We start from the raw sequence: 12615 nt of genomic DNA, 5'->3' as shown, positions 1-12615 counted from the left end.
CACGTTGAGGTTGGCTACGCCGGGATTCGTTTTCAGCAAGTAGATATCTACACAAGTGGACCTTGTTGGAGCATACGTAATCCTAAAATGTAGCATCGTGCTACAGATGGCGTTTACTGCGCCATTTGTAGTATTTTCTAAAACACACTGTTAAGACAGCAGGTAAAAGTTGGTCTGTGTTCTGTTGGAGCTGCTTGCGACGCGCTGATGAGATCCAAAAAGATCGAAATCGCGATCCGCGTCCGGCTTTTTCTACAGAATACAGACTATTTCGAATTATTTTACAACTTTGTTCCGATTTGTTTGGCTTCTCGTCGTCTATCTAACATACACATTCATTTTTAAATAATAAAATTTCGCTTGTAAATTTAAATCTAGTTATTAGTCCTTCTTTTCTGAAAAATTACCATCAAGAGGTCGATAAAAAATGCTAAAGTGCGAAATCTTCAACTCTCCCCATTTTTCTGAATTCTCAGTTTAAATAGCATCAAAATTACCAAATAAATAACTACAAGACAAAAAGGAAATGTACCGATAAATTTAGGCCATTCAGAATAGTAGACATTGAACAGTGAAGTCATACCAAGATCTTTATTATTTCCTTTCCGGAATGTCCTTCCGGTTTAGTTCGACCGATCAAATACCTTAAAGAGGATTTAAGAAGCTTACCGTCGCTGTTCAAGGAGATTAACGTTTAAACGCAAAGGCAACATGTGTTACCTAGTATTTTACTAGACTATACTTTAAAAGTATTCTCTGAAGCCCAATATTACGTTTCGTGCCAATGGAATTTTATAATTCAATAATAAAACCATTAGGTTTCCAAGGTTACAAATAAGGAGATATTAGAATGAGTAGAAGAACAATGGGAGCTAAAGGAAATCAGTAGGAAAAAGAAAAAAGAAGATGGTAGGATACCTTCTTAGACATGAAGGGTTAGTTAGAGACATATCAGAAACAGAAATAGACGTAAAGACGTAGCAAAATTTGCCTAAAACATCTCTCTCTGTTTAATAGTGACAAATGTTTTAGAGAAATGCAAAGATTGACTCAGGTTAGGAAGGAGTCGAGATACCTGTCCGGTCCAATTCTTTAGGCTAACGACCCTATGATGATAATGAAATGAATTAAATTAACAGATATTGCAACTAGAAACGGACAATAAATACAAACTAGCTTCTGCATAAGACTTTGTCTGTGTGTTGAACTTCGCATTTTGTCATAAAGCCCGAAATAAGCGGATTGTAGTTGCCATATCGTTTTCGGTCCACTTCAATTCATATTTGGTTTAAAACTTTGAATTCGCCTTTCATCCCTTGCACAAGCAATTTTGACGGTACAGTACTGCAGTGTATTTGACTCTATTTGATTAGAATAACTAATATAACCTAACCTCCGACATTCCACGCACCTATTGGCGTTAGAACACCTGAAAGGAGATTGTTTTTAATTAAATGATCATCATCATAAGGTCGTCAGTCCTAAGACTGGTTGGACAGGCACCTTCATTCCTTCCTTTCCAGAGCTAATCTTTGAATTTCCCTAAAACTGGAACATCCCACATTCATAACTATTTGCGAACAGTAATTTAATCTAGGTCTACCTCTACTCCTCTTAACTCCTATTTCTGCCTCTAATATATCTGACTAGACCTTCATTGATTTTCATAGAGGCCTCTGTTTTCTTATCTTCTTCTAATACCTAATCATTTCTAACGTTTTCTATCCACGGTATCCTCATCATTCGCAGGTAACACCACAAGGTTAGAACACTTTTAACCTTTTGTTTATCTCCGCGCCCACCGGACATGTTTCGCACCGGTATAGAGCCGCGCTCCAAATATACACCTTTAACAATCTATTTTGAATTTCTAAACTAATCGTTTGTGAGCGTAAAAGTTACTTCTTTTTATTGAAGGTGAGTCGACCATACGCTATCCTCTGCTTTATATTCCTAATATTTCTTTCGACCTGACTTATCTGATTTCCTACCCGAGATAAAAATGTTCAGTCTCTCAGAATTTCTGAAGGCGAGACTCGAGTCTCCGTCTCTCTGGTGTCACTGAGAGTGACTGTCGACAGACTGTCAAAAAACTGTTTAGCGTTTCTGAACGAGAGATTGAAGTCACTCATAGAGAGGTTCTCAATTCGTATCCAGTCTCTGAACGAGAGATTCGAATCTCTAAACGAGAGACTCGAATCTCTGAACTACAGGTCTGACGAAGGAAGCTGGAGGAAGCTGGGTAAGTCACTTGGAACCGATACACAAATAAGCTTCCAGTAGGCGTAAATGTAGTATTAATACAGATGGGACAGTAGCGTACTACAAAGTAATGTAAAAACATGACTTATCAAAAAGAAAAAATAAACCTACTGCTTTTGTTTTATAGTTAGTTTTCACATTCACTGTCATCATCGGAATCTCTATCACTGTCACCAACATCAACAATTAGTTCTTCTGTTTGTATGTCTATTACTTACTCATTGATCCCTGCTTTTAAATATTTAATCTACGTCCCTGATTGGAATACTGAAAAATGAGGGCTGCAATCTTTATACCTAAAACTGCCACCGCGCATCCACGCCATTTTAAAATTTCCGCCAGCTTCCAGCGTCAGACTGTGAGAAATCCATAAAAACATCTAGGCAATAACTGAGAGACTGTGAAAGACTGCGAGAGACGCTCTCGGAGACGCTGAAAGACTCTGAATGACTCTAAGAGACTAAAAATTTTTGTCTAGGCTAGATACCTAAAATCCGCCACTTTTTCTAATCTTTCGTCTCCTATCCTTATATTCGCTTTTTCAATTAATGTATAGCGCTTGTAAATTGATTCTTTTTATAGTAAGGTCTCTAAATAAAGGAAGCTTTAAATAAAAAAAAAAAAATGGACGTAGCGTGGCGGCTCCGTTTGTTTGTGGCTGTCAGCAGCACTCCTTTAAATTCCACATACGCCAAAAAGTGCACGTACAAAGGATAAGGCAGATCCGCGTACACGCCGGAATCGATGTCAGCAAAGTGTATCCCAGCGAATCCTTTAAAAGCATCCACTCACTTGGGGAAAAAAGAGACGAAAAGACGACTCATGTATGTATGTATGTGTCTGAATGTATGGTAACCTTCGCTTCATTGATATGTGCATACATGCCGGCAGTACATTTGAATATATCTCAGACACATTCGTTGCTTTCCGTTGATAAAAAACATTGACAATTGTATTTTTATCTCTAGAGTCAGAGTGATTTTAAAAACTTGGTAAATCTCCAACATACATGAGCCCTATCCCGCGTATCAGATACAATTTCCCTAATGCCCATTTAAGGATGTTTGGGAGGTATGTCAAAATACTATGAGACAAATAAAAATTTGGAAGAACGTTCCTCATTCAGTTCTAAAACTCCTGTAAAAATTACAAATCGATTCACCAAACCGTTAAAAAATTATTAGTACAGTCATTTGGTTCGAAAAATAGTGGTTACCTGGAAAGTTTTCCGGGAGTTTTGAAAATTGGTAATTTTATAGATTTTGAGGTGCTCATTTCGAATTTCGACTTTGCCACCTTGTATTTTTGCCGCTCTCGCCGCCATATTGGAAAAATGGCGCCAAGAAGCAGTTTTTTGACAATATCTACTTTCCAACTCATATTACGATAAAAATAGTTGTATACAAAATGAAAAAATGAAAAATTAGCTGAAAATCTCGTGTTTACTTGATAATATAATGATAATATTTATAATTGTCTGAAATAAATACAATTTTAAAGTTTTAATTATTATTTAAACATATTAAAAAGTTTTACGCTCATTATTAATAGAGATTGAAACTAAATATTTTTTTGTTTCGAAGTTGAAATCAAGGCATATTCACTGCCAAAAGTCAGTTAAAAATTTTCCATATTATTCGTTATTTCTTATTTTATTCAAAGTTTTTGGTCAAATTCCAAATTTTCTCTCAAACCGTATACTTTTTTTTAGTATAGATAGTATTTATTTACCTCATGATATGCTGCAAAACCTAATTAATCACGAATTTCTAATTTTATGTACTCTTGCATACGATTGTACCTCCCAAACATCCTTAACAGTAGCAATTTAAAAATTGCAATAACCGTCATGTGAAACCTAAATTAGTTGAAGATCAATCCCGTTACTTAATACACATCTAAAACATAACCTATTTGCAGAAGCATGATAAGCAAATAGATTATTAGATATCACTAAGCTTAGAAGGAAATTTGGACTTCAAAGCGAGTTAATTGAGTGATTAAGGGTAGCATGAAAATACATCCACGCAATATTTTATTATACGAACCATTTGAATACAGCCCCCCTATGTATATTCACACGCGAGTACCCGCACAAGAAAGACAGCAAGCGTCTCGTTTCGGTGACGAGCGAAAATGAATCCAAAGACCGGAAGAGATAAGAATTATAGGTAGGTTCACTTTCATGTTGGTACGAGCAGCTTTTATTTCACCTTTAGCAGATTGTATCTCAAAACATGCATCATTCATAGTTCGTGATGAAATAAGCCACCTAACCTAAAATAACCTACTTAGCTACACGTTGCTAGCTGGGATGTTTTCCGGGAGTTTTGGAAATTCGTAATTTTATAGATTTTGATGTGCTCTTTTCGAATTTCAACTTTGTCACCTCGTGTTTTTGCCGCTCGCGCCGCCATATTGGACAAATGGCGCCTAAAAGCAGTTTTTTGACAATATCTCCTTTCCGATTCATTTTACGATAAAAACAGTTACATACAAATAAGAATTATTCGAAGTGGTCTGTATTCTGTCGCGATTTCGATCTTTTTGGATCTCATCAGCGCGTCGCAGGCAGCTCCGACAGAACACAGACCAACCTGCTGCCTTAACTGCGCGTTTTAGAAAATACGACAAATGGCGCTGTAAACGCCATCTGTAGTACAGTGCTACATTTTAGGATTACGTATGCTTCAGCAAGGTCCATTTAAATATATGGATATCTACTTGCTCAAACGAATCCCGGTGTAGCTCACCTCAACGTGATAGGCACGTTACCGTAATCGAATAAAATAATTCGAAGTGGTCTGTATTCTGTCGAAACTGCCAAACGCGCTGTTAAGGCAGCAGGTAAAAGTTGGTCTGTGTCCGCCTGCGACGCGCTGATGAGATCCAAAAAGATCGAAATCGCGATCCGCGTCTGGCAGTTTCGACATTTTTTTAATGTCTTAAAGATATTAGTGCCGAACAGTTTTTATATTTTACAAATGGCAGCTTATATTTCATTACTGTTGTTTTAGAATTACATGTTGTTTATTAATTTTCAACGATTTACTACACACTTCGTAGAAATTTAATTATCTACGAAAATTGAAAATAATGTAGCTGGGTCAAATGGAATTTCAATAGCTCCTTTTCGTAAAGACAAATACGATCGCTGCTATCGTTGAATGACTTACGCTTACAAAACTAAACTAGGAGCTATTGAAGTTTAGATAGTACAGAATGTATGACCAAATTTGCAATTTCCTTTGTTTGGAGAATAAGGTGACCTAAATTGTACATACCCTGGGTAATCGATCTACTGACTCCAATTCTTATGCAAACGTATAGGTCCCAACAAATTTTTAGGTCATAATTTGTTCAAAAGAGAAGCAAAGTTTATAAAAGTGACATAAAATATTCAGTGTAAAGGACGAAAAATAGAAGTAGTTACAGAAGCTGCAAAGTAAGAAATATGGGATACAAAAAAGGAAATAATAAAGCAACACAGTTTCACTGAAACTAAATTGATAGTCTTTGTTTAAAATCAATATGGGCTGCAAATTATGTTCTTGATATTCTCCGTAATTATTAAGTGCAATTCCAAGCGAGTATTCAACATTATGGATTCACTGTGATGGGCTCAAAATTCGAAAAATTAACTTTTAACCATTGTGGCATCAATTATAAATCAATGGCTTCGAATACCACTTTCATTACAATAACAATAGACAACAATAAATAACATTTATGAGGTATGGGTTAAATTCACATTTAGGTTTAAACAATGAGATTTTGCACCTTTTGTAAAATTCCAATTCCTTGCAACATCTTTGGCTTCTGAGATTTTAGCTAAAAGGCTAATTCGAAAATAGCCATTCCTTTACCTTCAGGTTAGGATAACACAAAATCTTCATGTAAAAACCAACTACAAATATTTAGATAAAAAGGGCATTTGGTACAATACACAGAGGGGAATTGAAAAATATTTCAACAATAGGTAAGATTGAAGAAGGATTGATAGGTAGAATATTGGAAAAATATAGAGAAACATCAAGGGTTGTAAGATTAAGTGGTAGGGAGACAGAAATTTTAGATGATGGAAAAAGGAGTAAGACAAGGATTCAAATTGAGTACACATGTACACAATTGTTTAATATATATTTAAGTGACTTAGAGAGAAAGAGAGAGAGGGATATTAGTAATGTAAGAGAGGGAGGGGGCAGTTGTAGGTAGAAAGAAAATCTGGACCTTGTCTTACGCTGACGACATTGCTTTAATATCCACGAATCATGGTGCATTGAGAGATATGATAAAAGTGTTGGAAAGATATTTAAGAAAGATGAGTTTGGAGCTAAATGTAAGTAAGTCTAAGTATACGAGATAAAACTAGAAAAACTACGGGATGGGTACATAAGAAACGAATTATGGAGGAAAATTATTTTAAAAATTGGAGCAAAAAACAGGCATGACAAAGAGATGACAAAAGCTTTAGATGACTTAAAGGTGAATCAGGAACAACTGAATGAATGACGCAGAATGGAGGTAGGTATCGAGGAAATGTTGAGAATAAGATGTAAACAGATGATAAGGAGAGAAGATCTAAGAAATATTGATGTCGAAAAAAAAATGTATGAAAGCTCTGCTATTGGAGCATTGGTAAGGAGAGTGTAGATTATTTGTATGGAATAAAGGATGTAGACATAATAGTAAGATGAAATGAAACTAGAAAATATAAGTATTGGATGAAGAAATAGAAAAGGGTATGTAAAGATTTGGATGAATGCAAGGGAGTATTAAGTGGGAGTGATGATGGACTAATCCTGTCCATTTAATTAAAAAAAGAACGGTTTTGGTTTAAGGGGATATGACTATGATTGCCTGTAATTTGGTAGACAGGGAGAACCTATAACATAAAAATAGAAAAACTATATCTCAATCACTTCAAACAGAAAAATATGAATCATACTTGATCTTCGCAATTGGTGATATAGTGCAAACATCACTACTAACCTAGAAAAATTCGAATATTTAAAAAATTAACAAATGCCTGTGCAAGGTGTTCTTAAAAAATATTTCATAGTTATGTAAATGTAGAAAATTAAATAGGCACTACGAAAAAGTATTTATTTGAAAAAAGTATTTGCATTTTGTATTTAAATACTTTTAAAAAACCATTTTGCACATCTTTGCATAATAGAAATAGGTTGTGCATTAACACATTCCATTTTCTATGAAATTGGACAATCCTATTTTAAGGTAACCTTTTATATACTTAATANGATATAGTGCAAATACCACTGTTAGTTTGAAAAAACTCTAATGTTTAAAAAATGAGATAATGCCTGCAAGGTTTTCTTAAATAATATTTTATACTTAAATAAATTTAGAAAACTAAAAAGGTGTAAGTACTACAAAAAAAATATTTTGCTTTAAGCATGTTAAATACAAATGCGAAATCTATTTTGTATTTTACATTTGAAATAACAAATCAAAAATGTATTTGCATTTTGTATTTAAATATCTTTAAAAAAAACATTTTGCACATCTCTAACTGCTACTCGCCATTAAAAAGGAAATATCGACAGTAGCCGAATGGTTAAAAATGATCAAAACTATGGACAACGTCGGTAATTTATAACCGGTGCCGCATCGTCGATTCATTTTGTAATATTATTGAATAGATCAGGACGGTGCTTTAAATTTTCCGAAACGTTACCACGAATGTTTAATTAACGATGATCTATATATAACCTGTCGTGACATCGTGCGGCTATGACACTCGATTAATTGGCCTTTTACATTACGCACAATTCCAATATTGGAGGACATTGCGGCCTGGACTATTTATCCGTACTTTAATTTAAATATAAATTGGTTAATTACAACGGCCCATGTCACACTCGGTCGGACAGGACTGTTCATGTTCAATTTATAGCGAACAAGATGCCAATTATCGCCTGGTTTATACAAAGGGGAAGAGACATACACTATGTATACAATCATGCATACACCTATATACATGCTCGTTTACATAACAAAGTCTAATCGATTTCTACTTTCTATCCTTCGAAACTGCATACACGTAGATATGCACGCGGCAAAACGACATCACAGGCTTTCCATTATGAGATTAAATGAACTCATCAATCGAAAAATAAAAGAGAAACAATTGAAGCGGTATGGAATAATGTAGACTTAGATTAACTGCACTAACATAAATTGCATGTTTATAAAACGTTCACTTAAACATTTTTATCTTTGTCCTAAAAGAGATACCTATTATCATTATCATCATAAGGTCGCCAGTCCTAGGACAGGTTGGACACGCACCTCCACTCATTCCAATACTAAAAAACAAGTATATAGTTTGAGAGAAAATTTGGAATTTGACCAAAAATATTGAATAAAATAAGAAATAGCGAATATGGAAAATTTTTAATTGACTTTTGACAGTGAATATGCCTTGATTTCAACTTCGAAACAAAAAAAATTTAGTTTCAATCTCTATTAATAAATGAGCCTAAAACGTTTTAATATGTTTAAATAATAATTAAAACCCATTTTTGGACAAAGTGCTGGTGCTGCAGCTGTGCATTATTTAGTTTTATCGCCTATGGCAAAAGGTAAACTTGTCAAATTGATAAGCATAAGAAATCAAAGGTCAAAAAAGCTATTTTTAGGCTTGTTTCACCGAGCAATTGCCCAAAGTGGCTGCGCACTAAATTCTTGGGCTCAAGGTAGGCGAATATGTTGGGAGTTGGCGAAAATATTAGAATGTAATGTTGCAACCGAGAAAGAACTTCTAAAAATTTTAAAAGAAATGTCGGTAGAAAAATTATTCGCAGCCCAAGAAGAAATAAAGGATGTAAGCAATAAGAAATTTATTTTGATACTGACCATAATCTACGTACTTGAGGCCGGTCAAACGGTACTTAAAGTTCACAATTTGGGTAGATAGCAATTTTTTTTATTGTGTAAGGAGTGTATTAGGAACCATAAAACTCAGTCGCAACCCTCCCCCCCACAATTAGATTTTAGAAGAAGTTTATTTATTCTCGTAGCTAACCAAGTTCCAGCACAAAAAATGTGTCTAATTTATTAATTAATCTATAACCTATAGCCATACTTTACTTAAGGNTTAATTTTCATCAATGAACAATTGCGTAAACATTTTTAAAATTCATGAAGTTAACTGATGATGTTAACGATTATAAACACTTGAATAGTTACTCTGCATATAGGTAATATATTAAGCAACAATAGTTCCTGTATTATACAAAAACTAAGTACGTACGTGTCAGAAAATTTTGAGTCCAATATTCAGTTTAATCTCACTACATTGCAAAACGAAATAAACGTAAATTACGAGGTGCAACAATAAGAAATCTACCGAAAAGTTTGTTCACAAACATATCGAAAATTAATCTGTAAAAACAATAAAATTAGTTTAGGTGGAGATGATGAATTGTTATTGAAATTGTATCGGAAAGAATTGTTAATTAAAAGATTATTAACCATTGTCGGTGAAAAATTAAAGATTATCATTACTTTTGATTATTTTAATGCATGAACAAAGCAATAACATGCTTCCATATGCTTGAAGTAGGACTGCAAAAAAACTCATATAAACTTATCCTATAAAAAATGGAAGTGAACATCATACGTAATTATTTATTTTAATCACCCTACTCTGACCTTTTCAATAAAGTATTCTTATATAACAAAAAATTGCAAAATCAGTTATTCAGCAGGAGAGGACCGTGCATAGGGGGGGGGCTTCAGCCAACACTACTCTGGGGCTTCCTTATCTAATGAATCAAACTAATTACCATTTTGTCAAAAAACTATCTTCGTTATTAACAGGAAAAAAATTAAGGCAATATGTTAAGAATTGTAAATGTTAGTTCACGTTCTTTCGGGTTGCAAATTTTGTATATCTCTTTGAAAATATTTTCCATTTGGTCAAGTTTAAGGATGGCTGGATGCACCGGCATTAGTCAAATTAGTTTATAGAGGTAACGGTAACACAAGTTTAAATCTAGAAGAATCCTTTACGATACCCAATAATACAGTTGTTCTCAATTTTATTTTGGAGTGGTTTATTTTATGAGTTTTACGATTTTGAATGTGCCGTTGTTGTTTATTGATATCTCTAAATTTCACAGGCTATAAACACCCCTCTCTTGCAATCTTTTGAGATTGAAAGCCCCGCCTTGTAAGTGTCCACCGAAATGTTTAAAAGGGGTCAATAATCTACACTTTACACAATTGTTTGTGGTTTTATTATATAAATTGTACAGCAACCTTTTCTTCCCTTACATACCAGAATTTTTGTTTTACTTTTATTTATTTTCATACAGTACTGCTTTGTCAATACCGTTTCCATTTTATTTAAAGCTATCTCTAACTCTTCCTTGCTAGATGCTAATACTGCTATATCATCTGCAAATCTAAGCATACTAATCTTTTGCCCCTCTATATCTATCCCTACAGTTGTACTGTCTTTAATGATGTTGATCGTGTTTTCGATGAATAGATTGAAAAGCAACGCTAACAGTATGCATCCTTGCCTGACTCCTTTCCTAATATTTACTTCTCTACGTTGGTGCTCCAGCTCTGTAACTGCCTGTTGCTCTTTATACAAACTAACTATCACTCTTCTATCTCTGTAACTCATCCCTACATTTATATATATATTTAACTTTTTGTCCCATTTAACATTGTCAAAAGCTTTTTCTAAATCTACAAATCCTTTTTCTTTTTTCTAACGTTTGTTACCCGTAAAAAAGGCTAGAACGGCCTCCCGCGTTCCTCTATTTCTTCTAAACCCAAATAGATCTTCCCCTAATAGTTCTTCCGCCCCTTTTTCCATCCTCTGTACAATTCTAGTTACGATTTTTGACGTATGGGAAGTTAGGCTATAATTGTTCTAAATGGCTTGCACCTATCCGCGCCTCCCTGTTTAGGTATGGTTACTACCGCGTTCCGTTTATAATCCTCCGGGACTTTACCCGTCTCGTAAATGGGACTAACTGGCTTAAACATATGCCCTCTAACCTCTTGTTCTGCATATTTTAAAATTTCCCCCTGTATTCCATGTTTTTGACGTTTACTTGAAAATTATCGAAAGCTTACAGAAGCGAATTTGTTAAATCGATTATCACCTAGCTACGTCAAAAATACGTCAAGTTAATAAAATCAGATCAGTCACATTCAAACGGTGTCAGTGATAAAGTGAGTGGCATCGTCAAAGCACTGGAACACCAGGACAAAATTGATAAGATGGCAGTGAAGCGAACACAGAACAAATCGATAACCGGAGATTTGAAATCCAGCCTGCATCCGAAACTTGAAGATGATGAAACGTTACTAGCGGTCGACTTTGAAGTGTTCGGCAAAGTGCAAGGGGTCTTCTTCCGGAAACACACGATGTTGGAATGTAGAAAATTGGGTGTCAAAGGCTGGGTCATGAACACTCCTAAAGGTACCGTCATTGGAGTGTTGGAAGGCGAAGAAGAAAAAATTCAACGAATGCTCTACTGGCTGCAGTTTAAAGGAAGTCCCAAGTCGATCATTGAGAAAACAAAATTTTCGAACAAGAGAGAAATTCCAAAATTGACTTTCACAGATTTCACCATAAGAAAATAAAAAACCATTTATCTATTATTAAAACATCACATTTTTATACGTCCTTTTACAAAAAATTTTACAAAGAAAAAATAAAGCAGCAGTGTCAAAATGTGAATAATTTTGAAAAAAACAATTATGAAAATGGGATTGATTATTTATTTGATGGATGTGTATGTGTTGGACGGTACCTATTATAAACTTCTTAATAAAAAGACACTCTAAACAGAAAAAGTTGTTTTAATTGTTCTACATAATAGTAATTTTCATCTTCTTTAATTAAATAATTTTGAGCAAAATATACATGTGTAAATGTATCGGTTAAGATAATTTTTGTAGTATTATAATGAGTGGCCTTTAATAAAAAGAAGTCGTTTCTANTAGAGATAGACCTAGATTAGATTACTGCTCGCTAATAGTTAAGGATGTGGGATGTTCTAGTTTTAGGAAAATGCGAAGATTAGCTCAGAATACGAAGAAGTGGAGGTGCGTGTCCAATCAGTCTTAGGACTGACGACCTTATGATGATGATGAATTACCAACGGAATATAAAGGTTAGAAAATTAAAATAAATTATTGAATTCTAAAAGTGGATATAACTCATAACACTGTGAATTTTTAAAACTTGCCTGAATTTTCAAGAAATAAAATTATAGCTTAATACTATTAAATCAGCTTTAGTAATTTTTGCTGCCTCATTAATTTAGGTACTTTAGCATTATCTCCAGGTATGCATAAGTAGTT

General features: G+C 34.2%; 1 protein-coding gene across 1 annotated transcript; it reads left to right on the top strand.

The window, feature by feature from the left end:
- Positions 1–11437: 11437 nt before the first annotated feature.
- LOC108740837 (acylphosphatase-1-like) lies at positions 11438–12099 on the top strand. The gene has a single exon (XM_018475329.2). The coding sequence runs from the start codon at positions 11527–11529 to the stop codon at positions 11890–11892; it is 366 nt and encodes a 121-aa protein (XP_018330831.1). The 5' UTR covers positions 11438–11526; the 3' UTR covers positions 11893–12099.
- The last annotated feature ends 516 nt before the right edge of the window (positions 12100–12615 follow it).

The sequence above is a fragment of the Agrilus planipennis genome, unplaced genomic scaffold, assembly GCF_000699045.2.
Source record: "Agrilus planipennis isolate EAB-ADULT unplaced genomic scaffold, Apla_2.0 scaffold3, whole genome shotgun sequence".
Lineage (NCBI taxonomy): Eukaryota > Metazoa > Arthropoda > Insecta > Coleoptera > Buprestidae > Agrilus > Agrilus planipennis.
This window is presented reverse-complemented; position numbering and strand designations above follow the sequence as displayed.

What these genes read in the sequence shown, in the direction of transcription:
- LOC108740837 (XM_018475329.2), top strand. Translation starts at nt 11,527, where the DNA reads ATGGCAGTGAAGCGAACACAGAACAAATCGATAACCGGAGATTTGAAA.